The sequence below is a fragment of the Monomorium pharaonis genome, chromosome 5, assembly GCF_013373865.1.
Source record: "Monomorium pharaonis isolate MP-MQ-018 chromosome 5, ASM1337386v2, whole genome shotgun sequence".
NCBI lineage: Eukaryota > Metazoa > Arthropoda > Insecta > Hymenoptera > Formicidae > Monomorium > Monomorium pharaonis.
The window spans coordinates 6,848,345-6,876,160 of NC_050471.1; the positions used below are offsets into that span (position 1 = coordinate 6,848,345).

General features: G+C 36.0%; 1 protein-coding gene across 1 annotated transcript; it reads left to right on the top strand.

The window, feature by feature from the left end:
* Positions 1 to 274: 274 nt before the first annotated feature.
* LOC105837604 (beta-1,4-N-acetylgalactosaminyltransferase bre-4) lies at positions 275 to 26,814 on the top strand. Its single transcript, XM_036286955.1, has 7 exons — positions 275 to 289; positions 388 to 650; positions 14,729 to 14,997; positions 15,369 to 15,605; positions 25,889 to 26,072; positions 26,366 to 26,584; positions 26,676 to 26,814. Exons 1-7 carry the CDS (start codon positions 275 to 277, stop codon positions 26,812 to 26,814), a joined length of 1,326 nt encoding a protein of 441 aa, XP_036142848.1.
* Positions 26,815 to 27,816: the final 1,002 nt, after the last annotated feature.

Below are 27,816 nucleotides of genomic sequence, written 5' to 3' on the forward strand. Positions count from 1 at the left end.
TATTAATAATGAGCCAAGGTATCGAATTTTAATGATAAATATAATAGAAATAAAATAATTAACGATATAATAAAAATAATTTTATAATCAATTATATAATTTACAATTATATAAAGTTTTATGTAGATTAAAAATTGTTAGCGATATTAATATAAATTGTCAGCGAATTGATTATTAATTAAAAGAGAATAGATCTCTTAGAGCAAGCAATTTTCTGTTTTGCAGAAATTATTATCTTCGTCCGAGGGGACGGTCGCGTGGGTCCGCGAGGGTGATGCTCTTGGTGAGCGTAAGTGAGGAGCCCCAGGCGGCTGTTCTCCCTTCGTGCTCATCGAGGGAGGAGAAGAAGAACCGCAGCAGGGTCGATCTCTGGCCTGCGGGCTGCAGCTGCAGCTGAAACTGGAAGCGGCCAACAGGGAGGAGTGCCTCGTGGTGCACGGCGGTGCTCCTCTAACGGCGGCTAGAAGGGAGTTATGGTGTCTCGCGCATGCAATGCCTGTGGCCGCCGCAGCCGTGGCACTGTGGCAACGTGCCCATCTCAAGGCGCTCGCCTGCGTCGTCCTCGCCCTCATCGCCGTCCAGTATTTGCTTAGCGGCGGCGTACTCGATCGTCGTTCCATCGAGACCATCTTCACGATCAACGCGACCAGGTAAGTGCCATCTGTCTGCTTCTAGACTAGAAAAATTCTCTGAAGTTTTTGGGAAAAATTTTTTTCTTCTCGATTTATTTTTCTGAAAAATTATGTGATTGATATTACCTATTATACCTTCCAACATTCAGCTTGGATATCAGGAATTATACACTAATTCTATTGTGCACAGAAAGAACGATTTTATGTACGCGCTAAAGTATTTAAAATTTTAGCTAAATACAGATCTGAAAATTTGTTGGATTATTAAAAAAATTATGTAGGGCAAACTAGTTACTCAAATTAATTACTGAAATGTTAAAATTTTTACTGCTCTGCTAATCATGCTTGAACATCTTTCATAATTATTTTTTTAACAATATTATTTTTAGATCTATTTCTAGCTAAATTTTTATGTTAGCAAAACCGTTCTGTCCGCGCGGACATTAAACTTCAATAACTATTAAATTTCGAACAAGATATTGATCTTTCATCTTGGTCTTCAATAATTTACTTTAAGTTACTGCTTACAAATTTCATAATTCTACCTTTGAGAATATCTCATAATTTCTTCGTAAGTTCCACGTAAGTTTATTCAAAAATCATCGGTTATTAATTTGCTAACTCGAACTGGCAAGTTAAGCCATTTCGAACGTTCGGCGGACGTATCGAGTTTCCGACTTCCTATATCTTTCGCAATAAATTCACGCTTTACTTCGTCTTCGACGAAGTGTTAAGTACCAATTCCAACTCCATGCGAATCTCTCGCCTCTTAGAAGTTACTCTATGTGCGTCCCGAGCCTCGCGCGGATTCCGCATGTCGTCATCGCGCGCGTGCATTATCGCGACGACAGAGGGTGCAATGCGTCCCCGTAATTCCGCATTAATCGCAGATGCTGGAGTTCCGACTTAATAATCGGCTGACTCATCGTTATTCGTCGCCTCGCTCATGCGAGTTCGCGTTAGCATATTGTCAAGAATTATTAATAGGGCTGCGAATCTGCGAGCGAACAACAGACTGATGTCTTCCCCTCTGCACTGTTGAACTTTCGGGTGAAGTTCCGCGAGAAATTTCACAGAAGATTCCTCGTCCGCGATAATTAAGCTGGATTCGCAGTAGTTCATGGTACTGTTGCACTGCTAACGATTTTACACGGATTGTTCCCGAATAATTGTACGGAAAGCTGTTAACTCAATTCATCTCTCAGCGAACCTTTTTCTTCGTATTTGCGACTTACAGTATTTAATGCTCAGTGAAGTTAAAAGCAGTTAGAGTAATACAAAAGTGACATATATATATACGACGGTATAAATGCTCTTGAAATAAATGTGCTTCATTTATTAAAGTATAACGATACAGTGGAATAGAATTTTTAAGAAGGCAGTACAATTAATTTAATGCAATTGAAATGTATCCACTTAATACCGATTAAATTTATTATTACCCCTCTCATTATTGGCTGAAATAATCGCTACCATTTATCGACGAAATTCTTGTTTTATACGAGCTATAAAAAGATTAATGCGCGCTTAACCTGATTGCACGATCATTAATTTTATACAGTATAATAACTTTGCCTTATAGTTTTAATTGTCATGTAAAGTCCTCGCTTGAATAGTATGTACAATCATGAATAACTTTTTTAATCCATAAAATTTTCCAAATTAAAAGAAAGCATATCGAACAATTTGTAATTGATAGAAAAGCTGAAGTTTATGAATCAATTGTTTTTAAGAAGTTTTTGATGTGAGTATTGCATTTTATAACGCCTCGATAATTAAGCGGCGTTTTGTACAATGCACTGAGAGGATAGCGTTTCGAATGAAATTGAATAATGACATGAAGTGAAAATACATCCGCTTCCAAAGCGACCGGTTAAAAGAGTGGATCGAATCACTCTCTCCAACCGTTATATCCAATCGGTTTCATTCATCCGCAGCGAAATTTAATCGTTGAATCGTTTACCAATGTAATAATCGTCATTCCCCAGATTGTTTAACCGATCAAGAATTGAAGGATAAATACAAAACACGAATTATGATTAAATTTTGCAAAACAGGTTTGCTTTTTTGTGCAAATACTTATGGTGCATATTACTTGTTATTATTATTATCATTATCATTATTATTATTTTAAAGCCGATTGTAACGTGATTTTCAGCGTTGCGATGAATACTTTGAGCGAGTGTAGCCAACCGCGTTAAGTAACATTGATGCCAGATACGTGTAACGAACCGCGTAATTACATTCGGCTCTCTGCAAAATTATCCGTGGCCTTCTGTCCTTTCCCCCTTGAAGCTAGATTAATAATTCACAGTCATCGCTTGTCGTTTCACTCGTTAGCCGCTATTTCTATGAAGTTACTAAAACATGTAAATTCACTTTACTACAAAACTCATTCGAAAAACGGAACATTAATGGATTTCAATCGAAAGTTACGAATTTTACATTTTAAATGAAAATAAAGATGAATTTTAATGTTAAATATTTATCGTCACTTTTTTACCGCGATTTTTCAAAAATGTTTCTCGATTGCTCGCTTTTTTTTTTTTTTTTTTTTTTTTTATTCCACACTTTTCAGGACATTGATCTATTACACTCTAAATTGGATAGGAGTGAGAAATAGCATGCGTCATCACAAATCTTCTTACAACCACGTTTTGTATGCCGCACATGTGTTTGAGTAAACGTATAGCTTAGGATCGGTTCTTATCCTTTGGAGCTCACGGCAGATATACAGGAAATCTCATTATCTGGCTGTGTAACGAGGCAAAGTGGCTGCTTAACGAGGATGCCGGTACACGCGCGATTTACAGAGCCCTCGTAATGGGAAATAATCGGTCGCTCGCGCCGCCATGGGTATCGATCGGATGCGCGCGAAGACGTCGAAATTCAACAGCGAGTTCGTAAACGAAATCATGACCATAAATTTTAAGTGAAAAAAATTAACATTTTAGAAAAATTTCAGGATTTTCTTGGAAAAATGTAGTCCTACTGTTGCAGTGAAGAAAATTATTTTGTGAAATCCTTTTGCTTTTAATTCTCTATAACGTAGAAATAATTAATTTAAGACTCTACGATTGTAGAAAAATTTTGTGTACAAGTTTAAATATTTAAATTAAATTTGATACTTTTTTTAGTCACGAAAAAATATTATATGACATATAAATATTTATTGGTTTCCGAGGAACAATAAGTGGAAGAAAAATATCCATTAAAAATTGCTGCCGTCCGTGAAAAATGTTGAGGAATTTCATGCGACTTTTCTCGTGAACGTTTCTTTTTGCTGTCGTTTCTAATCTCTGCAATTAGGCGCTTTTGGCGCGCGTTACTGCGAACGTAATGAAAGGCGCGTCTCACTTTCGTGTTGCAGCACCCGCGCCGTTATTATTACAAAGCGGCGCGCCAACGAACGTGCGGCGAGAAAACGGCGGAGGTGGCTTCTACTCACGTTCCGCTGACGTTACGCGACCTTTTAGCAAATCAAGACTAAGGTCCGGGTCTTAAAAGGAAAACGCACGCTTCTTACTCTTGTACAATGTTAATGACAACGTGCGCACCATGCGCGGATAATCAGATAGTTTAACATTATCATCTGGAAATCTTTTAATATAACTATAAGGTTTCTGCTAAAGAAAAACGAATTAAAAGAAACATTGCTGTTGCTCAACGTGTTTAACAGCTTGTGGTTACACATTTAATGGTACTTATTTTTATTAATTTTACTTTACATAATATGTAATTTGTTTGTGTCTTTATTTATGTAAATTGTAAATGCTTTTCTACACAAAATCTTTAAGTTGCTTGAAAACTTTAGATTAGATAAATATATATTTTTTTATAGAAAAATATAGCACACGATCTGTGTGTTTACAGAATTATCAAATTTATGGATCCGATATTATGTATATATTATTGCATTAAAATTTAAATAAATTATGATGTAGAAATCTAAAGCAATTAAGAATTTAACGCAATGCTTAATTAACGATTATTAATAAGAAGCAAATTTATATTATATTTTGTTTTATATTTGTTTTATTCTATTATAATTTGTTATTTCTTGAACTGGGTAATCAGAATTTACGGCAGATATTTTTACATATTGTGAAATGGCGCGCAACACGACGGACAGCTTTGTCGTACATCATCGTTGAAAATTGCATTCAATTAGCGTGAACTAACGATGATACCCCTGGAAACATTATGATTGTATTCCATACACAATGCACGAGAGCTGGGCTATTAGTTTAAAATTTCGTTGCTGCTCTGGCCACGCTAATTTGTCACTCTTTGTCGCAACTCGCTCAGGTGCACCGAATTGCAGTTATGATGACGTGGTTTGTATGCATTATGCAACCACAAAACGATAAGTAATAATAATGACATGTGACAGTTTCGCCGATTATCTCACGCGCTGCATGGTTACATTTCACGATTCTTACGCTATTAATTACGCTGACAGTAATTAAAATGTCACCGAAGGAAAAAAGGGAATTGACAATTTCAACTGTTAACCGAAGCTGTCACGCAATTGCCGTGACATTTGTATTATTGAATAATAGCACAAATTGCAAGCGCGAGTCATTTCGCGGCATATCGTTATAGATAATATGAACAATTATATATTTTTGATTATATCGTAATTATTACGAAATTTTTTGCCTTTTTTTAAATAAAGGAGATAAGGAAACTAGAACCTCGAGAATCTTTTATAACTATGTATATGGTAAATGTTTTAGTTGCCGAACTTATTTCTACATTTTTTTAACACTTACACGAATTTATTATCAATTTTAAATATAGTTCTTTTATAATCTTAAAATTTAATTGTATGTTTTTCAATACTTTAAGAAATTTGTAAATTAGACTCGGAAGTTCGTGGAAATCTTCGTGTCGTGCACTGAGCGTCGCTGCATACGAATTGTGTGTGTAACAATCGGCAATTCTCATCTGGCGCGCAGTCTGCTAAACCTAAACATAAACGTATCCATACATATACACACGGATATACATCACTCGCAACGGTACTCAATTGTGCGACACACGATTTGGTATGAATTTTCTATTTATATATAAGATAGATTATTTTAAATATTATAACAATTAACGATAAAACAATTAATTTGTTACACATTAAGTTAGAGTTTATATTTTAATGTTCCTAAAATTTTTTAAGAAACCTTATGTATTTCAAAGTATTCTTTTGTATTTATTTTATAAACGATATATTAAAAACAAATATCTTTGATATAGGCCTGTTTCTACCAACGTAGATTAACTTTAATCTCGGTTTAATTTACTTGTTATCTCATTCTAGTTCCAAAAATTAGAAAGAGATAAAGAGTAAGTTAATCCAAGATTAAAGTTAATCTACGTTGGTAGAAATAGGCCATAGAACATTAAAGGGAAACGTTTTAAATTGTCCGAATATTGATTCATTCACACGCTTTAAAGTTTTTATTTGCGGAAAAATTGAAAAATTTTTTATTTTTTAAATATATCTTTTATATTTTAATTAATTTGATCTTTTATAGCGTGAATTCGTACAAAATTTAATATATCTTGGCTCTGCATCGTTATATGTCTACTTATTATATATGAGATATTTTTAATTAATTAAGAAACATTGAAATACATTTTTTGTGATAATAAATTAATTCTCACAAATGGCACTCTAGATCTTCTAAATCTCGGATGTGCATCACAGGATTGGAACGTCGAGCCGTGATTGACTCGTTTATTTCGCGACGCGACGCGTATTGGCGATACGTAGCCACGAGGATAAATTATAGATTGGATCGCGATTGCGAGTACACGCGATCGAACGCGGGACACTGTCGCGATCGCTGCTACAAATCAAGTTGCTAGATATTGTTCCGGTGCCACGTCGCATTAGCGGGCTGTATCATTACGTTGTGATGCCACTGCTCGATGCGATCTGTCTTATCAGATCACGTTAATGGCCTGGGCGTTTTATCAGAGGTTCTCGCATTAAAATGGTAGCACTTGTTTATACTAAACAATATAAACAGATTTTTATACATTCGATGTATTCGTAATTCTATTTGAAGATTGTAATCAAAGATTATATTTTTTTTTAAATTGTGCATTTAATTAAAATAACAGGAATATTATATGTACTTAATTAACACTAAGTTGATCACTACTTTTGTTACGGAAAAATTTTCTATTGAAAAATAACATCTGTTATGAAATAATTTGAAGCTAGCTATGAAAAATTGTACGCTTTTATATTGATATTTTCAGCATATTTTTACATAAGTTAAAAAAAATTTTGATAAAAAATTTATGAAGCATAACTTCTTTACATTTTTTAAATGATGTTTTCATTATTCACGGTTTATTAGAATATATTGATTGAAAAATATTTTAAATGGGAATGGATTTCTTTACTCTCTCACTTTTTGATAAAAGTTTATCCGAAGTTTTCTGATTGCAATAATTTGATACTTACGAAAGATTCTACAATTTAATGCAAATAATTGCGAGTTTGAGAACCACTGTTTCAGATATCTAACAATGTGAATGCACGTCTTGTCATTCTAGTGAGCTCGAGCATTGGAGTATTGTAAATTATTAGCGAAGTGTTTATGTTCGCGTATAGATTGGTTCTCGACGCGCGTGAATTGTACAAAGTTTCTATCAATCATTCATCTTTATTATTCTTCTACCATTTCGTGATGGTACGGTTTCTTTTAAATGAAAACTATTTGATATTTTTAATTTTTGAAGTAAAAGTTTATTCTTCCTTTGAGAGGCATTAGTACATCTTTATGTCACACTGTCCCATCGTACGAATGCTCCCGAGATACCGGAAGTCAAGAATATTCTCTGGTAAATTCCTCACCGAGTTATGCGAGCGTGCAGTCTCGTCACGCCGTCGGATTTAGCTGTCTTGATCGTCTATGTTATATCGCCATCGGAGAATATCAGACATCGGATCAGACATGCTCCGCTACGTGACTTTCCTTCGAGACGTGAAATTTTCGAATCCTGTCATGCGCGGATTTAAATTAAAACTGCAAATATGTTAACATTTGTACCGACATTCTGTCATCGTTCTTTTTATTGACAGAATTTTCGATAGAGTTTGAGCTAAAATCCAGCTTTTCATACATATTAATAAAGAGTAAGAAGATATTTTCTCGTAAGTTTAGTTTCGAGGTTATAAATAATGAAGAGAGGAGAATAGAAGCTATTTAATTTAATTATATAGAATTAATTCAAATTTAATTAATTAGAGCGACCGAAAAAGACGAAGAAATATACATAATTCATCTGCACAAAATCTAATTTATATAATGATATTAAAAATACCCAAAATAAAGATTTTTTTCTCTATGTGATCCTTTTTTCTTAATGTAAAGTCTTGCGTTCTATCACGTGCTATTAATCGTATTACACCGTAAACTTGTTTGATCATGTCTCGAACATTGACCCGACCCCATCGAAGGCCGACAGGATCAATAAATCCTTTTTCTTCTTTTCTCTTCAGTACTCGACTTCCACCCTAAACTCAAGACCACATTTCTTTTTACCTTTCTTTATCCCAAAAGCAAAATTTATACAAGTTATTAGGGAGGAAAATGTTCTTGATATTGCCATCTGGTATCTTTGATAATTTTGAAAATTAAAAGATCATAATGCGCACAAAGTTGTGATGTATTTAAATTCTACTCGGCGCGTCCAGAAGCAATTTTCTTTTCTCTACCCTATTGTTGCACTTCTGCCTGCTTTCTGAAACTCCACTTTGCGGCGAGACTTCGGGTATGAGATCCTGTCAAACTTTTAACGGACGTTTCCGTGCGCGACATTGGGTGCGATCGATGTAGAGTTTCCTCGCGCTTTGACGACCTCCGCGTTTCCCGAGGACTCTCTCGAGTCCGTCACTTCTTCCTTCCTTCCTTCCTTTTCAGTTGCTTCTTCCGGAAAACGTGAGCCGACGCGTCGTTCCGACGTTAAAGATGTACCATCAAAACTCTGAGCGTTCCAGTCTCGACATCCGTCTAAATTCGAAAAAATTTAAATTATTGAAATTGATATAAAAGTAGCAAGGAAAACTTCGCTCTATACGAGAGATGAATTTTATCGTAGACAGGATCCTATCGTTATCGGATATCTTGTCAACCGTAAGTGTCCCTCGACAGTCAGTCGGCGATTTACCCCTGAGAAAAGGTTGATGGGGAAATCGCCATCTGTTGAAATAATCTTCTTAACTGAGCCATTAAAGATTTTATAAGAGATTATTTGCGGGACTGGCTAGTTTTAATTTTTATTGACATGAAAATCCAGACAAGATTAAAACCAAATAATCAGTTAATAATAATGTTATACCATTGATGAATTCATAATATATGTTAATTTAAAATTGCAAATAAAATGAATTCAGGTTTACGTACACGATTATTTAATAAAATATTAATATAAATTATTATCATATCGATTTTAATCAGGATTATAATACCGTATCTCTTTTGGAACATATGTGACTGTAATATAATTTGATATGAGAAAGCTTAAGTTTTAATATTCACATATATTTTTTATTCATCTTTAGATGAGAGCACCCGATAAATATCTGTGATTTCCTCACGATTTCGTCGTGGCGATAACCAGTCGCGTACGTCGCTTTTAAAAACCCGTGTCACGTATATCGAGAAATATATCTTTACGTATCGGTGAGTCTCACCGAGCTTTCCGCGCCGTTTTCCGCGTGCCCGCTTCATTGCGAGGATGTCTTCCGCGGCGTTCTATAGCTAGGGGGAAAGATTTCCGTGGATTCCGATTCGGCTGCTGCATAGCCGGTAAAGTATTTCTGCGCCAGGTGGTGCACGTTGCCGATCCCATATCGACGCTTGGAATGAGTCATGTCGGATTTATGCCGTTCCGAACGTGGCAGGAATTCCGTCGAAGTTTCGCGGACCGGGACTTCCTTGTGACTACACAAGCACAAAGAAAATATTTTCGCGACGTGCCCTTATCCTGCTCTTCCTTAGTACCAACTGTGATTTTTATGTCGAATTTTATTAATATATAAACAATTACAATGATTCTTTTATTCACCAATTTCCACCAATGCAGATTAATTTTGTCAAATTAAATCCACGTTGATGGAAATGACATGGTGTTAATCATGACATACTTCTCGATGTTCATTTGCTAGACAGCTAACACATTTACGTTAGCAGCACAGAGTGCAGCATCGCAGAAAAGAAGCTTTATTATATGTCTCTTTTGAGAGAGATAATCAACATAATATATTTAATTAATGTATCGTAGAACTTTAAATTCTATTAAAAGTTTCTTTTAGCTATAATAAACTTCTTAAATGTTTTTATCCTGTGAATTGCTGATACTTATATACATGAATTTCTTGTCAGCAGACTCATTGAACTTCAAACCCAAATTAATCCCAGCATCGAACACGCATTTCGAATCCTAGCACGTGGTTTAAGCCGTTCGTTCGTTTGATCGTCTAGATTATTTGTCGCCGACGCGAGTTTCGTCGTCGTCATGAGCGTTGAGTTCTCTTAAGACCTGCAATCAACTAAATCGTTAGCCCGCTCTTGCCAGTTTCTGCGGATGTGCGCCTCTAACCCGTCCGATCCAAACGGATGTGCAAGGTGGTACGGGGAGGATTTAATTAAATTTGAGACGACGCTCGATACCACCGGCGTGCTCCATGCCTTCCCGAAATATCACGAGGTATCGAAACTATTTCGCATCTAAGATGGATAGAGGTATATCTGAATTATGAAATCGTTACGGACTATCTATTGATCTAGAATTTGTAACATGGTTATTAGTTGTAATTAGGAGGAGAAGGAGGAGGAAATGAGCAGATATCAGATAGTTTACACACACACACACACACACACACACACACACACACACACACACACACACACACACACACACACACACACACACACAACATGCTTAAAGTGAGAATATTATAATAATTAAAGCATTAAGTATACAACAATCCGTTGCAAGTAACAAAAGTAATATTAATTACAGAAACTAAACCTTATAATACTAGAAATTTATCTTTATTATAATTAATGTGCAACAAGTTGTTACTTGTACAATTTTTACTCTACTTAATGCTTTAATTAATATTCTCTCTGAATGATTATTCGTAGACCATGATGCAGTCTGCTCTGTTTCGCACCAGGTTCTATTAGATTGTAAATTTTCTCGTCACGCGAGATTGCAGAGGTGATTCTATCTTAGCTTCAAAAATCTTCGTAAACAGGCTCGCCGTCGGCGTAACGTCGAGAAAACGTGGCATGTAAATAGAATCCACCTGCACACACCTGCCACAACTTTCGCATCGGCCCTTATCGCGAGATGCCTTCTCGTGAGAACCGATCTACACTGTGGCTCGTAACTTCGTTGGTTTTCATGTAATCGTTCCGCAAGCAAACCGCAGTCTAAACTTTGCTCGCTGAAAACCGAAGTTACGTTGCGGTGAAAATAATGAAAATAAAATAATGACGCGAAGTAAACGAAAACTACCACGCCAACGATCTGTTTGAGATGCTGACAAAGATGCTATTATCATGTACGAAAAGAATAGTTTTGCTGAAGCATCTAAAAAATTTAATTATATACAGATTTAAAAATAATTTTGTTAGATATTCTTAATAATATAATTTATATAAAACACTCATATATAAACTAATTGTTAGAATGTTAAAATTTTTTGCAGTATTGCTCATAATGTTTGAGCATCTTTTATAATTATTTCGATGGTTCAACAATATTATATTCAGATTTATATATGACAGCTAAATTTTTAGATACTAGCCAAAAATTATTCTTTTTGTGCAGAAAAACAATATTCACGTGATATTCATTTATGATTTAGTTAAAGTTTATTCCTTTTGAAATTAAATTAAAATCAATTGTATAAAATAAACATAAGAGTAAATTGCCCATCATTGAAAATTCAATTTTAAATGTTTTTTTTAAATTAAAAGTTGAAGTTTTACTTTTAACGAAATATCATAACAATAGACTTTTTAAAAATTTGAGTAGAATTATATTTAAAAAGGTACTTATAACATTTAATTTTCAGTATTTGAGACACTCAGTAATTAGGTTATTTACTCTAATTGTATTTTGCATTATTGTATTGCATTATTCTTTTCTATCCTGCTTTATTTTATTCTTATTTCAAATATCCACCTAACAGTATCTTGTAACATATCTTTTACTTTTTTAGGACACATCAATAATTGGATTATTTATTCTTTAGCAATTATATTTTTATATAATTATAATGCAATAGGAGATACAACTGAGAAATTGCACGATTTTTTCATATAAATTTTGTTATATTAGAAACTTCAAGAAGAAAATTTAATCACTTTTGAATTTAATTTCGCATAGTGTCCTTTCATCACCGTGACGCTCGGGACGTTATTCGCTGTAGCGACTAGTATTTCGAGCTTTAATGTATCAAAACCACGGTGTTGCGTGCTTGATTTCCTATTTAGCTTATCGCGGGCCATTGTCATGGACACTAGGAATATCATGAACGCGCCGATTTTGCACGTAGCGACCTATCCGTTGCATGTGCTTGAAAGAGGAAGGGAAGGACGTTAGATTGTGGATTGCAGTCACAGTCGTGGCCGGCGGCAGTCCCGGAAATTGCAACTGCAAGCGGACCAGCTCGTAAACTCGGGGAAATTCGCTGACGCTCTCATTGAGGAGAGGAGAGGCGAGCGGTCTGAACGAAGCGCATCAAGAGGCAACCGAGAGGTCGTCTTGCGTGGATCAAGTCCATCGTAATTTCTTGCCGCGCCCTTCGGTCTGTCGTAAACCTTAAGTAAATTAGAACGCAAAAGTGGTAATAGGTCCGGAAAACTGTTCGTGTTTTACGTCGAGAGAGTTCCGTTTGATTTTCGATTTTAAGATCCGTCGTAAAAGAATTGAAGTCATTTGCTAAAAAAATAGTTCATCTTTTCAGAACTTATAAAAATAAAAAAAGAAAAATTAAATATCTTATTAGATAATTTAATTGAAGAAGAATTAAAATTTGGATTTTTTATGTTATCTTTATAATTGAAATAATTTTAAATAAGTTAATTTTAAATAAAATTAAAATAGTTTTATTTTAAATATGTAATAGAATCACGATTATACGTAACGATTTTTCTTCAGGCATAGTACTATAAAAATTTTCTTTCTAGAATTATAAAAAAATCACAAAAGTCATAAAATTCTATAGTTTCAGCTTTAGACTTTTTAGTTTATGATCTCAATGTATTTTATAATATAATAGCAAGAAATTTTTTTTTAAGATATTTAACTTTCGAATACTCTCGAATATTTGTGTGAGACTCGAGCAAACTGCTGTTGCAATTGAGTTAGAAGATATATAGCTCCGTCCCAGACCCAGAATTTAAGGAAAAACTAGTGCAAAGATGCAGTAAACGCTCGCGGCACGAGAAAATCGCTTTTAAAGTTCGAGACCGTGTCGCCGCATCAAATTTCCTGGGAGATTTCTACACCGAGGTAAAAAAAAGTCAGGAAATTTTGTGAGATGAGCAAAGGAAACGCTGCCGGACGGATCAGCATCCGGTTTAATTCTCCGAGGCTGCGAGCAAGTCGTTATACAGGATGTATCATCGTCTTTCTTATTTCCACGATTTAATATGGTTTTAATGGGATTAACTGCATTGAATTTGTCCTTGTCAGTTCTTGTTCTTAAGATCCTCTCAACTGCGTATATCTTACTGAATTTGTTAACTGACTGATAAATATTTGTTATTTTTATAAGTCTCTATTTTAATAAAAAAAAGCTTTAACTTAAATTTTGCATATTGAGAGATCAGGATTTTATTAGAAATATTATATTATAAGTTGTATATTTTAAATGATTATTAAGTACATTTTAATTTCTTAAATAAATGAATATTTGTCATTTCTTATTTTAAGGAATTTTTAAAAAACATTTGGAGTAATATTTAACATTTCAACAAATTAAATTGAAGCCTTTATATATGTATTGTTTAATAGAGCGAAATTGAATTATAATTTTAGCAGTAAGAAATCGTGTTATAATTTTTTCTCTTACATTATACATTGAAATAAATTTGTATATTATTATTTATATTACTATTAATTTCAACAAATTAATGAAGTATATTTATTTTTATTAGTTTTATAAATAATAAAGGGAATCACCAAAAGATCGTTTAAAGAAGATTCTTTCTTACAAGAAAATTAACTTGATTGCACACCAATGCACATTAAAACTCTACATTGATCTAAGTACAAAGATAAAATATAAATATCTTGAATGATAAAATACACATTTTACTAAACAGCACAATAAAGCATATTATGCATTTTAAGGTTTAATCCGTTTATATTGAATACATATCCTTACATTGATTTGTTGACGACGGCTTTAACGTACATTTTAGAGCGTCTAATAGAATTCGCTATAAAATCGCGAGAAGTGCAACTAAAAACATCCATATATTCAACAGTCGCCTGAGAAATAAACGTAATCCCTTTCGGAAGCAGTTTGAATGTAAATGACACTACTGCTGTACTCGATTGAGTTAGAAGTTCTGTTCCTCGAAGCATCTCTGTCGCGATTAGACGGTCGATCGGTCCTTTAATCGCTGGACATCGCTCTCTCCGAATTACGGAGGCGTTGCACAATCGGTAATAGCTGTGTGTAGTTACCAGCAATGTGCAATCAATAGATAATAATTGGCTGCCGGATGCATACGTGTAATGCGGGAAGCGATATACTCACGAGCTCGTCATTAACTTTGAAATCATTAATGTAAATCGATCGGTCATTAGCATTAATATGGTTCTGCGTTTAATATCAGATTATACGTGACGCGCGAAAGGAAACGAAGCTGTGATATCGAGTTAATCATACAAATGTTTATCACCGTACTTACAAGGTTGCACCGATAATCAACCACTTTTGCTCGAAAGTGCCACCATTAATCAGCTACATATGTGTTTGCGTGGATATGTTTAATCTACTTTTTAATGCGTTTATACGCACTCTGATATATCTTTTTTTTTTTGTATTACAGATACGCTGATCGCTCGTACAGAACCCACCCGCGTGGCTTGATCATATACGGTCAAGCAACCATTGTACCAAGTTTAGCCGCGGGTGGCAATGTATCCTCGACGACGATACTTCCAATACTGGCGAAAGGCCTCTCGAATTCAAGCAAATCTGAACCGATGCCAATCAAAAATCTGGTCGTCGGGAGTGGAATCACACGAGAGCTTCCGGTGGCAAACGCGACCAGCAACGCGACAATGCCACGGTGTCCTCTCATACCACCAAATTTGGGTAAGTTAGAAATTTGACAGAGATATTGATCTGTAATCAGTCGGATCGATTTTTTTTTCTAATTAACTAACATATCGCGAAACTGTCCTAAAATTTTGTTCTACGAAGAATTTGCTGCATCTGAATCCAGGAATGAGATATGGTTATAAACAGAAATAAATGTACAGATATAAAAATATAAAAATGGGGATATAAAAAATTTATAAAAACTTGCTCGATATTGGAAATTGTTAACGTTCCATTCTTGTTGTAGACAGCAACGGAAAGCCATAAATTTAATCCATTGGAAAAATAAAATTGTATATTTGTTTTTCTCCCCGCTTATTTTCTAATTAATCGTCCCTTCAACTCCCTGCCTCTCCTGTTTCTAGTTGGACCGGTGGTCGTCAGTAAGTCACCGCCATCGCTGTCCGAGATGGAGAGGTCGTTCGTGGAGGTGAAGGCAGGCGGTACAGGTCGGCCCGCGGACTGCGCCGCCAGGCATCGCGTCGCCATAATCATTCCATTTCGCGATCGACCGCAGCATTTGCAGACCCTCCTCTACAATCTGCATCCGATTCTACTGCGCCAGCAAATCGACTATCAGATCTTCGTGATCGAGCAGGAAGGTGAGTGAGACTTGTGGGCGTCGCAACCAAATTGGTCGGTCGCCCATCTCTTCATCCGCAGATGCGTTTTCGTACATGGAAAGTTTCACAGTAACCACAGTTTCCAGTTCTCGTTCCCGAAAGTCCACGAGAAGTTTCATCCCCTTGCGGTCAGAACTCAACTCGATAGATAAGCTGACGTTAATATTTACACATTGACGATTGATCAAATTAAATACATGATGAACAACATCGAAATTACACTGAAAAAAAATTTACTAAATTGAAATGAATATTTTTTTCAAATAGTACCATGCAGAAGTTTTGTAAAAAATAAATATTATACGCCAGCATATTTATTTCAATTTAGTAAATTTTTTTTTTAGTGTAGCACAGGGAAAGATAGACTTTGAAGTATAAACATTTAGCTGAATGTAGACCTGAAAATAATTTCTATTTTAATTTTTTGCTCAAACAAAATTTAGACACTTTAGCAAAACTGTTCTTTTCGTGTTTTTTCGGAGAACTGCAGTTCCTTGACGAACTTTAATTTTTGCTGAGAGAAATCAGTTTCAAATTGCCGCTCGAACGATATTTCGGCGTATCGGAATTGTAAATTCTTATTCACCCCAAATAGACGTGACTGACGTGTGCATCCCGGTGTTTCGATAACATTCTCCGGAACACATGGTTTGTTTCCGCAGAGCGAATATAAACGTACGATCTTCTCCGGTGCCTCTTCTTCTCGTTGGTGCGTGTAAGCCGATACTTCGCTACGATTTATTGCCGTCTAGCGGACGTTCCTCTTCCTCGCGTATTTTCCCGCTTGTCTCTTCGAGAAGTGGAGATCCTCCTACCGAGAGGGAAAATGCCGGCGGAGCAAGAGTCAGGACGTTCGGGTGAAAGAGGCCGTTACAAAGTTTCCATCGTAGCCTCTAAGCTCTCCGACTTAATTTTTAATTAAATTTGTGTACGTTCTCTACATCTCTCTTACTCTTTCACCGGCGTTCTTCTGCGACTCGAGTAATCAACCGGCTGCAGCAACATGTAGACTCGAGAGAGAAACGACGCAAGATAATTTCACCGACATGGCGCTGATTATATTTTAATAAAATTTTAAAAAGAAACCCTTGGAATTTATAACTGTCGCGCGGATGCAGTTATTTGTATTAGTTTATTTAATAACCGCGTGCGAGGATATATATTTTCGCAAAAATCCACTCTCTCAGTCGACCGCTCTGTGACATCGGCTTTACATTGTAATTACATCTCTTAAATCTTAATTATCAGCTTATGAATTATGTTACGAGCTGTTTTTACGACGCGCTCTGTGAGGTTGATGATTACACATCGTAACTCCCGCAGTAATACGAGAAAAGAGATGAGAAATGGGGATGATAAATGTTACGAGTTCATCTTTAAATCAAGAAGAATTTTTAATCAAGATATTGTAGAATTCTTCTCTCCAGTTACAAATAATTATACATATAATATGTACTTATTTTTAAATAATATTATAAGTATTTTTGCAAAACCAATAAATACACTAATGAATAATAGAAGCATAATACACATAACAAATTTTATTTTTATATGAATAGCATAGAAGATTTAATTAATAAATTATACGCGTATTTAATTTCATAGATAATTCTTGAAAACTTATGAATATACAATTGACCGGTGGACCTAAGCAATTGTTGAATGCAATAAAAGTTATATCTTAGCAGTATGAAAAGAGAGAAATGTAAAGAAAATTATCTCTCTCTTGCGGGAAGATAATATCATTTTCTTCGGTCACGGGATGCAGAATCTATCATTCTATTCAGTTGCCAAAGAAAATGCGATTTATCTTGGCTATTGAAGAGCTGCGAGGCTCTCGCAATTTATCTTCATTAAAATTGCTCGACTAAGTTTGTTTACTTGCCGCATATGCGAGACGTCAAAATGCTGTGATTAATTCTCTTGTTATTCCACGCAGCGCTTCTGTACACACTTCCGGTGTGTGTATGATGCACAATGAAATTACATGCGAAGGAAGTTTCGTAACAATGTGAACAAATTTGTCGCTAGATAGTGTTCAATTTGTCATTGAAGTTGATTCTACTACGTCGCGTATCTCGTGAATTTCTAGCGATGTCTAGCTATGTCAAAGTTAAAAAAGTAAACAGTCCCTTTATGAAAAGTCGTATGTAGTTAACGTTAATTTGAGAGATAGAAGCAATAACGTCTTTGTTGATATTGAATCGAAATTGGAAAAGTAATGTTCTATGTTCTTCAGCGAATCGAATATTGCATTTAAAATTCATATATCGTTTCGTTTGATATCTTCATTTGTCTCTTAAAATTGGTTTAACAGTGCGATATTAGTTCCGATGCGCGTCCATTTTATAATACATTCAGAACGTCTCTCGAAAATGTCGATGCAATTTAATATGGTTTTCGCTGGAAAGTTTCGAGTGTGGAATTCCTGATGGAATCCTAAATCTGATTTCATTCGCGTTTCTCCGCTTGGTATGCAAATGAATGTACGAAAAAAAGAAATAAATGTTTCACAATTTTTTCGTTGCAGTCATATATTCGTAGTGAAAAGTGCTGAAAGAAAAACGTTATTATATCGATATTTATGAAGAAAATTATTTCACAAATATGTTTTAACCCTTTGCGGCATTATAGGATCTCCTGAATCTCTTATTTCCGTTTAATTTTTCATTATTTTGACGAATTTCTGGACTTTAAATACAGGTTTTTTATTTTTGTGAAGCCTCTAATACATGAACAAATGTAAAAAAATAGACCGTAAATTTTTATTTGCATAATTGCTGTAAGCGAATAGCTTGTTCAAAATTTGTGCTTCTTGTGAAGAAAATATACATTTTCTATTAAATTACTATCAGTATTAAAACAATAATTTAGACAATTATTTAGGACTTTCTAAAGTATTTTTCAGAATTTTTAAAATAATTTTCGCTGTTTTTTATTAGTAATTAGAAAAATATGACAAAATTATTTAAAATTTGTTTTAATTACAGAAATGTTTAAGAAATTTATTCTTGTTCATTTACTTGCCAAGTCGGAAAATCATTTTTAAGATAATTTAACGAAGATTCAAAGATCATGAAAAGATTTTTCATTGCGGAAGTATTTGAAATCGATTGCTATTACATCCCAATTTGCGTTAATTTGCGACAAATTGTCGGAGGAATGAATCCTCTCGCGATAATTTAATAAAGATTATACAATGCTATCCTTCTACAATCTTCCCGAAACGAATAAAGAAAGATTCTTTGTCGTCGTGGAATTATTTCAATCGGATCGCTATTATATCGTAATGACGTTAATTTACGGCAAATCGCCGCGCAATGAATTCTCGCGATAATTTAACGAAGGCGATATTTCACTGGCGCTGGTGCGATTAATTACAGCGAAACAGCAACGATTTATTCTCGCCGTTGTGCGCTGCGCGCGATTCCTTAGAAAATGCGCCGAACTGTTACTCACTGTCAAGCTGCCCTCGAAAACCCTGTGTAAGTCAGGCTTAAGCCCTATCTAATCCTGCAAGCCTGAGGAACTAACATTTTCCCCGTGATTCCCGCAATGCGGTGTACCGACGACACCATGAGTCACGGTGACATATTCGCACCCCCATAAATTCTAACTTTCTTTCGATAAAATTTTATAATATTTTTTGAAAGAGTATAAATTTTTTTACTATATGAGAATGAATTTTTTAAATTTTTGACGAGTATTTTAAAACTATTATTAAAAAAGAGATTGTTTTAAAGATAATCATTACTTAAAGGAAGAAAAGTAAATCGAGTCACTTTTCTTAATGGTAGAAGTGATTTTTTTTGCACGTACCACAAAAGCTGTCACCACGTACACCTGCAAAAATAGTGTTTGATTAAAATTCAAAAATTCATGCCGTTATATCATAGACATAGATATTTTTACCGTGATTAATTAGAATTTGATGAAGAATGATCTAATTCATTTGTCAAAAATTTGAAAAAACTTTGATCTAAATTGAAGCGAAATTTTTGATAAGCGAAATGGAAGAGAGAAATTGCAAGTGCAACAAATTTTGTTAATAAAGAAACAATACATTTAGTGTAAAAATAGCAGGAAGTATATAAGGCGCTGTTGCACATTTTATTTTTCCAGAATGAATATCATTTACACCATGTAAACGGAGCTGCAGTATTTTTAGCCAAATTATCTCGAATTTACTGAGGAGCGTGAGAATTTAGTGAGCCATTATGCTGAATACCACGCAACAGCAAACACGAATTTAAGTTTATTAGTATAATTTTTTAAACTTAAGCTAGTCAACTTTTGTCGCAAGTGCTAATAAAATTTATTATGATGTCTTACAGAATTACACTGTTGATTTATGCTTGTTCCTAATGTTTTTTGAAAGTGCGATCGCGTAATCGCATAAAAAATGAACTGTGAATTATGATTATCGCAAATGTACCCGCATATTCGCCATCCAGCATACCGTTACGAACCACGTACGTGCAAAGTCACGACCATTTATCGTCAAGTCGAGCTTAGAGACGCTTAATCCAACCAGTCGTTCGTCAAGACGATGCACCTGCGCTTAAAAGGATTAACTGATATACGAATCAATAAAATTAAGTAAATTTTTACGTGCAGAAAATAAATATGTGAAAATGTAACACATGAAAAAAAAACCCATTAATATGTACATACACTAAATATACACATCAAAATTACCAACCTACACTTCACGTATACGATACATTTGATGGAAAATATAATTTCCTAATGTTTCTAGTGTGTACTCGAAATTGTTGATGTTGCTTTCAACACGATATTTTTTACGAAGGAAGTGAATGAACTCTCTGTAACATATCTCTCTCTCTCTTCTCTCGTGGTTCACAAAAATTTTTAATAAATTTTTATTTATTTGCGCGGGCCCCGAAAACGTATTGAATATGATACGGTTTGCGTATGTGCGCGCATACGCGTATGCACTTACAAATTAACGCGGATTTAATTGTCCCAAATGGCTCGGACACGGTCGCGCATGGCCGCAATTTTGAAATTCAAATTCCAAGTGCTCTCTCTTTCCCTTGACTCCCTCCCCCTCCTCTCGTTCTCTAGAACTATGCCTCGACTCGGGATTAAAGCAGAGTCAGCCACCGAATACTTCGCTTTTGCATAATTAGTGCCGCGTTGAATATTTATCGAATCGACTACGGGAGGATCGGCGGCGAAGTCGCGACTTCGTTTGCAGTAAGCCCGGCCGATCGACTGTGCCGCGCGGATCAGGAAATTAGATTCATGGCGTACTTCCCTCTGGCCTGAACAAAATCAATTTCTCGATACGGGATAAGGGCTCGGGGATATGTTGGGGAGGAGAGGAGATTTCTATCCCGGGGGTGCTAATCTCGCGAGTTTTCTCGATATTTCGATACTTTCCGTTTTACGACCAAATTTCGACTCGGAAACTAAATTTGACAAGAAAATATAGAGATAACAAAAATCCTGGTTTATCCGTTTCGCAATATATATACAAGTAGATAATAACTTATCATGACAACAACATTGACGTAGTGTTATAAATTGTCCGAATAATATTCTATCTACATCTATATTGAGAAAAAAAATTGTTTGAGAGAAAAATTTGACTAAATTTTTCAACTTTATTAAATTTTGTTTAATTAAAATGTTTATGTATTTTAATAAAATATATTGAAGTTCAAGTATTTTATGTGTTAAATTATTTAATATATATTTGAAATGAAGAAATTTAATCAAGTTGTAAAATTTAGTCAAATAAACATTTTTTTTTTTTTCAGTATAGATTGATACTTTATAGATAGATAGATACCAAATGTGTTGAAATAAATGTTGACATGAATATGGGAATGGACATGTGCATCTATTCATTTATCATAAAATTGCAGCTATTTAATTTTCCGATTGTCACCTGCGCGAGTCATGTAAATATTAACTTTTTGTAGATCGAACAGATGTAGACAGATACTATATATAGAATCTAATAGAGACACGGATTAAAATATATGCACCGTCTGTTCAGTATTCACATTCTACTCGCCGTCTAATATTAGTTTCGTGAAATAGGAGAGCAGCGGACGTTCCTTCGTGAATATCTGCTACCGCAAGAGGGGCAAGATTATCGAAGCGGGCAACTCTCGTGGACAATTAGTCGCACCTGTCGCCGGCCGCCGCGGGCTTCTCGGGCGCTCTCGCGATACAGAAATCCGCCCATTAATATCGCACTGGCTAGAACTGTCGGAAGCACCGGCGTGCATCCGCATGTGATAGACTCTTATTATCGTAACTGTGTAGAATCGTTAATAGCGACCGTCCGGTCATCAATATCGGGGAAATCCGCTGCCGTCGTTAGCTCAATAATTACGATGAGAAGCACGGGATCGAACTTCTTTTTTTATATATTGGCGAGATGATGAGAAAGATAGACAACGAGACGACTGTCGTTATAGCGAAATCTCCTCTTGAATTCCAGAGATCGCGACTTTCGTTGCGCTTTTATGGAGGATTAGATTAAGAAACGATTTTTCACGCTTGTAATAAGCGATAATTAATTTCATTATTTTGCGAAATTAAATGTTTCGCGAATTGTAATATAATTTCACCGAACAAACGTCTTCGCGAGAACGTAAACTCAAACCGCTCGCGTGGAAATATATCACGGGCACAGTTTCGGCGTGCCGTTGCAAAAAAAAAAGAAAAAATTTGAGAGAAATTACTTTTCCAGCGATGAGAGTAACGAAAGAGCCGAGACACGACGAGAATATTCCGGGAATTTAAATGTACGTAACGTAACGTTACAGCCGGGGGTTGCATGCAGATAGACGGCCGTGGCGATGACGGGCGCGCGCCCTTTCACGCTCTCCGAACAAACGCGGCAGCGCATAACTTGATATTACAAACGCAATTCTTTCGGATGAATAAATAAGCGGCGTTCCCCCGCGATACCGGATATGGAAATGAATCGGGGCTCATCGCTGGAACAACGACGCCGACTCTGACGTGATCTTAATTTACCCCAGCATCGCCAACTGAAGATGTTGATAAACATTTAATCAATCCCCCTTTTTTTTCATCGTCGCGCCGTCGCATTTCTCCGCGACTTTATGTGTTACATTAATAATTGCGCGACGAAACGAAGCTAAATTGATGGAAGTGAAAGATAATCGTTGTCAATGGAACTTCATTATTCGAGGCACAGACTGTTCAATACAGTCGCAATCTGATTAAAGACCAACGAGAGGCCAATTTTATACTCGGGGCTGAAGTATCGAGAAAATATAATTGAAATGGCAAGTGACGCAAGTCAAACCTACACTGCTGCTATTTCCTCCCTCCCCCTCCCCCCCGTTTCGTTTTTTATGTTACGAGAAAAACTATTATCTGAAAAGGTGCGACGTAAAAGTTAACTGTCGCTACAACTCGGTCTCAATCTTTACGAACGATCGCTATAAAACTTGACGCTAAACGACGACGCAGTCGATTTATGTTCCTAGAGGCGAGGGACGTAATCGATTGGCTTTCGGCTTTGTTTTTCACGAGGGTCAGTTGTTTCCTTCGCATGATTCAATTTTAATAAATTGATCAGCTCATTCGATATTTCATAGCTTGCATTATTGATGACGAGATCTTGTTGTTGTGTCTTCGCGTAATCAGATTTGTCAACAACGATGCTCCGTTGTACGGAACGGGAAATTTTAGGTAGCCGCTCGTGTTTTCCTCGCAAAGCCACGTTTCGCTTCCGTCCGTTTGCAATTCTAATCCGTCAAAGAGCGTAATTGCACAGTGCGCTCCGGAATGCGAGTGTCGATGCGACGCGTCGCAAATAACGCCGGAACAACTCCTTAATGAAACGCCATTAGATCGCACGACATTTACATCTTTTAGGTCAACATCTCGCCTTCCTCGGGAGAAGCTTTCTTCCCTTCCCCCCCCTCCCCTATCCTCCCATGAAATTGTTCACCGTAGTCGCGGCGCTTACTGCACCTGCGTCTCTTTATCGTCGCTCGCTGTTTCCGCGTCCCCGTCCACCCCCGCCGGGTCCGCTTTATCGCATCCCCTTTTTCCTCGTCGCGCTGACGGCATAAAGAAATATCTGAAATACTCGGAATATACTGGAATACTTCCGTCGAGACGTCTTTCGAGAGAGACCGAGAGGAAGAACAAGACCGTTTATATTTGGCGAACGCTTCTCCGAGGGGGGTCCTCCCTGTAACATTCTCTCTATCTTTTCGCGTGTGTCTTCCGTGTATGTTGGTCGACGGCAGTGCAGGAGATTCGATCGAGCGCGAAGTCTATTCAGCCAATAATAATCGACGACGAACGGGAGGTGCAGCGCCAGCGGCTTTGAGAGCGTTAGCCTTTGCCTTTACCACTTCGTATACTTTGAGAAAGAGCCTGCCAGTTCGCCGGGGTTCGTAATCATTCTCGAATAATCGGACGCAACGGACGACGTTAGGTTCCAGTTAGATTCCTTTTAGCCTCACACTCGTATCTTCCGCGTTCTTTCGCTTCCATCTTTCCCCACGAGCGGGTCACAAAGTGCTCACGGCGTATTTGATAAATTTAACGAATTCTATTTATGCTTCTGTTAGGAATCAGTAGTGCTGATAGAAAATATTGACTGGCTTATTCAACTGATATTTTTATCAAACAAAAAATTATTAAATATTATTAGAGGAGAAGGTGGTAATATAATGTTATATAATGATGCTAATATGACAAAACACAACAGTCAACATTTGTTATAAGGCATTCTTACTTTTAAGACTTTCGACATATCGACAAAATTCCTCAATAAATCGATTAAAGGCTTAATTTAATTAATTTTTTAAAATCTTTTATATGAATAAGGTTCTTTAGATTTAAGATTATTTTTATTTAACTTCCATTAAATGTGAATAAAAATCACCTGTTTTGATATAACAACTTATTTTATATAAATATATATGTTTCTAACAAAATACTGTGACCTTTTTAAACAAGATCAATTTTTTTACATTTATTTTTGTGGTGGCAATATTATCCTCCCTATTTCTCTTCGGCCCATTATGCAATATTGTTACATTTTTATAAATAATATATAATATAATAAATATTTTATAACTTTGAATTAAAAATCTAATGAGCAACACTTTGATGAATATAATCGTAAAATTTCATCTCAAAACATTGATTATTAACGAAATTATTAAATAAAATATAAATGGCCATATTACCACTTTCTCCTCTATTATATTTTATATTATGTGTTCCATTAAAATAGAAGTAATAACAAATTAATAACTAAAAATGTCTTTGTTAATCGTGCTCTCTGCATTCGTTCTAATATTCTTGACTATGAATCCAAGCGCGAGATGATGAAAACGACGAGGGAACGATGAACGGATGCCAGGAAATATGAGGGAAATTCACCGAAGTTCCCTACGTATGACCCACTTTCATCGTGGCATTTGAGTAACCGCAATGACAGAATAAGACGCGAAACTTTTAATTGCACCAGACGACTTGGCAAACGCCCCTCCGTGGTTCCTGCACCAGCTCCCTTTTTCATCAATCCTTGCGAGGCGACGGCTCCCCTTGTCAAACCGGCGGCAATTTGTACGCGGCTACTTCCTCGTCGCTTCCGGAGGATCAAGACTTTCCTTCGGCTTTTAAACAAGTCTGTTATATCAACTTCGCCAAGAAAGTTCCTTTAAAACACGCTGGAGAGCGGATTATTTGCTACAGCCTCGAGAGCCGAGAGCGTGGAGCTTGTAGCAGGTCGAACTAATCAGCATTTATAAATTAAGAGACGTCCATAAATTACGAGGAGGGAATTAAAATCTCATACCCGGATCATGTTAAATATTTGAAACTTGATTAATAATGAGGTATTTCAAAGATTTAGGAAATATCCACTCGCGTACGCACCAACTTTCCTTCGACCTGCTGCGAATTTATTAAAGAAGCTCTAGCATATCTGGTCGAGATTTGTCTTTTTTTTTGCTTTAAAAAAATTAAAGAAATTATTAAATTAAAAATTGTCGAATGTCGTGTTCACATACAAATGAAATAATTATTAAGAAACTTAAATGTTTCATTGTAATTACAATACAATATTTGGTTGAAACTTTTTGAAAAATTAGAATTATCAGTTGTTCTCTACAGAAAAAAAATCGTCGAATTCTATCGAATTAATTAATATCATTTATTTTTGTTTGGAAAGGTATTTATTTCTTTCTAACAATCTATATTTTTCCACGTCGTTCTGTTCTTAGGTACCGGGGCCTTTAATCGAGCAATGCTCATGAACGTTGGCTACGTAGAGGCTTTAAAGGAAAGAACCTTCGACTGCTTCATTTTTCACGATGTTGACCTACTTCCGGAAGACGATAGAAATCTGTACACATGTCCCGAACAGCCCAGGCATATGTCAGTCGCGGTGGACAAATTCAAGTACAGGTAATAACACAATTCTCTCGTATATTTGCGAAATTGATTTTAAATCAATACAAATAAAAATATAAAACGTAGTTACTAAAATACATATTAAATCTCATTAATAAACATATATAATCGAGTAATTTTTAAATATAAATGTAAATAGAAAAGACATGAATTAAATCTTTTATAAATACAGCTCATAAATATGTCATTCTTAGCATTTTACGATAAATAGCTTATTCTTTTATCAGGATTTTTATCAAGAAGAAAATTTATTTAATGTTTCTACGTTTCTTTCTACGGTTCTGTAGGTTACCTTACGCTGATCTCTTCGGTGGCGTGTCCGCGATGTCGCGTGAACACTTCCAGTTGGTCAATGGCTTCAGCAACGTTTTCTGGGGTTGGGGCGGTGAGGACGACGATATGGCGAATCGTATCAAGGCCCACGGTCTGCACATCTCGCGATATCCGGCGAATGTCGCGCGTTATAAAATGCTCACGCACAAAAAGGAGAAAGCTAATCCGAAGAGGTAAGTTCAAAAAATCACTTTTTATTCCTTTTTTAATCTCTTGCTGTTTTTTTCGGATTGTAGTAGTTGAATGCTTAATTTTTGATGACAGGTATGAGTTCCTGAAAACAGGCAAGAAAAGATTTTCCACTGATGGGTTAGCGAATCTGCAATATGAACTAAGTGACAAGAGGAAGCCGAAGTTGTACACGTGGCTTCTAGTGAGACTGACGCCACCGCAGCCTAGCTGATGGCTACCGTGGCTCGGCTAAAAGCTCCTGCACGCCAAGTTTATCTCTAGCAAGGCCAATGCGATTGTGTCACAAAAACGTGACCCTGGAGCTCGCCGCTCATCAGAAAAGCAAAACTAAAGACGAGAGACATTTTCATGAAATTTGTGAAAGAAACGCGAAGACGTTTCTCTAAAGACACTCCCGGAATTTCGGATTCACCAACAAAGAGACGAGATCCTGAATGCACCGGTATTTTAATCTTTACTAATCTAGCTACGTCTTTGGTCATCCAGTAAGTAAATATGTTGCATGGTATGGTCCATGAAGGAAAGCTCAGAGATGGCAAATAATAAGAAAAATAAAATGTTTCGTAAGATTTTATTACTCCTAATTAGAAGATATCTATATACTGACATGGCCTTTTTGTATTCAGGATTGTTGGTTGATCCTGTCATTTTTTCGTCGTTTTGCCTCTAAGATTGTTCTCAATGATCTTCTTTTCGATCCAGAAATTAGTAGATTGGTGGTAGAGATTTGTCAAGTATCTCGCCGCTGCGTGAGGGTCTCGTCTTTAGTTTTTCCCCTCTTCTCACGGAGGGGATGTTGTTACGTGATATATTTTTATTCCTTATATTTTTTTATTGCGATGATAGGTTAAAGAGCGAGTAGAGAATAGCATACGAGCTGACGTGCCAAAGGAGAGTGTACGTGAGTGTATGTGTGTAAGTGCGTATGTGTGCTGTGCGGAAGAAAGAAAGGGGGAAGAAAACAAGAAGAGAACAGCCGAGAGGACGAAGAAACTTCAATATCCTTCTTAGCGAGCTACGGTATTATGTACGCAAGGCAAGCTATCGTCGCTCAAGGGGATTTTAGAGAGCTTCCGCTTTTACGACTTGAAACATCGTATCCACCAAGAAGCGATCACCGTACACAATAGTCTCGTTAGCAAATAGAAAAGAATAATTGGGCAGTGAAGATCTGAGAGATTGTATGATCTTGTTAATAATAACTAAGTCAGTC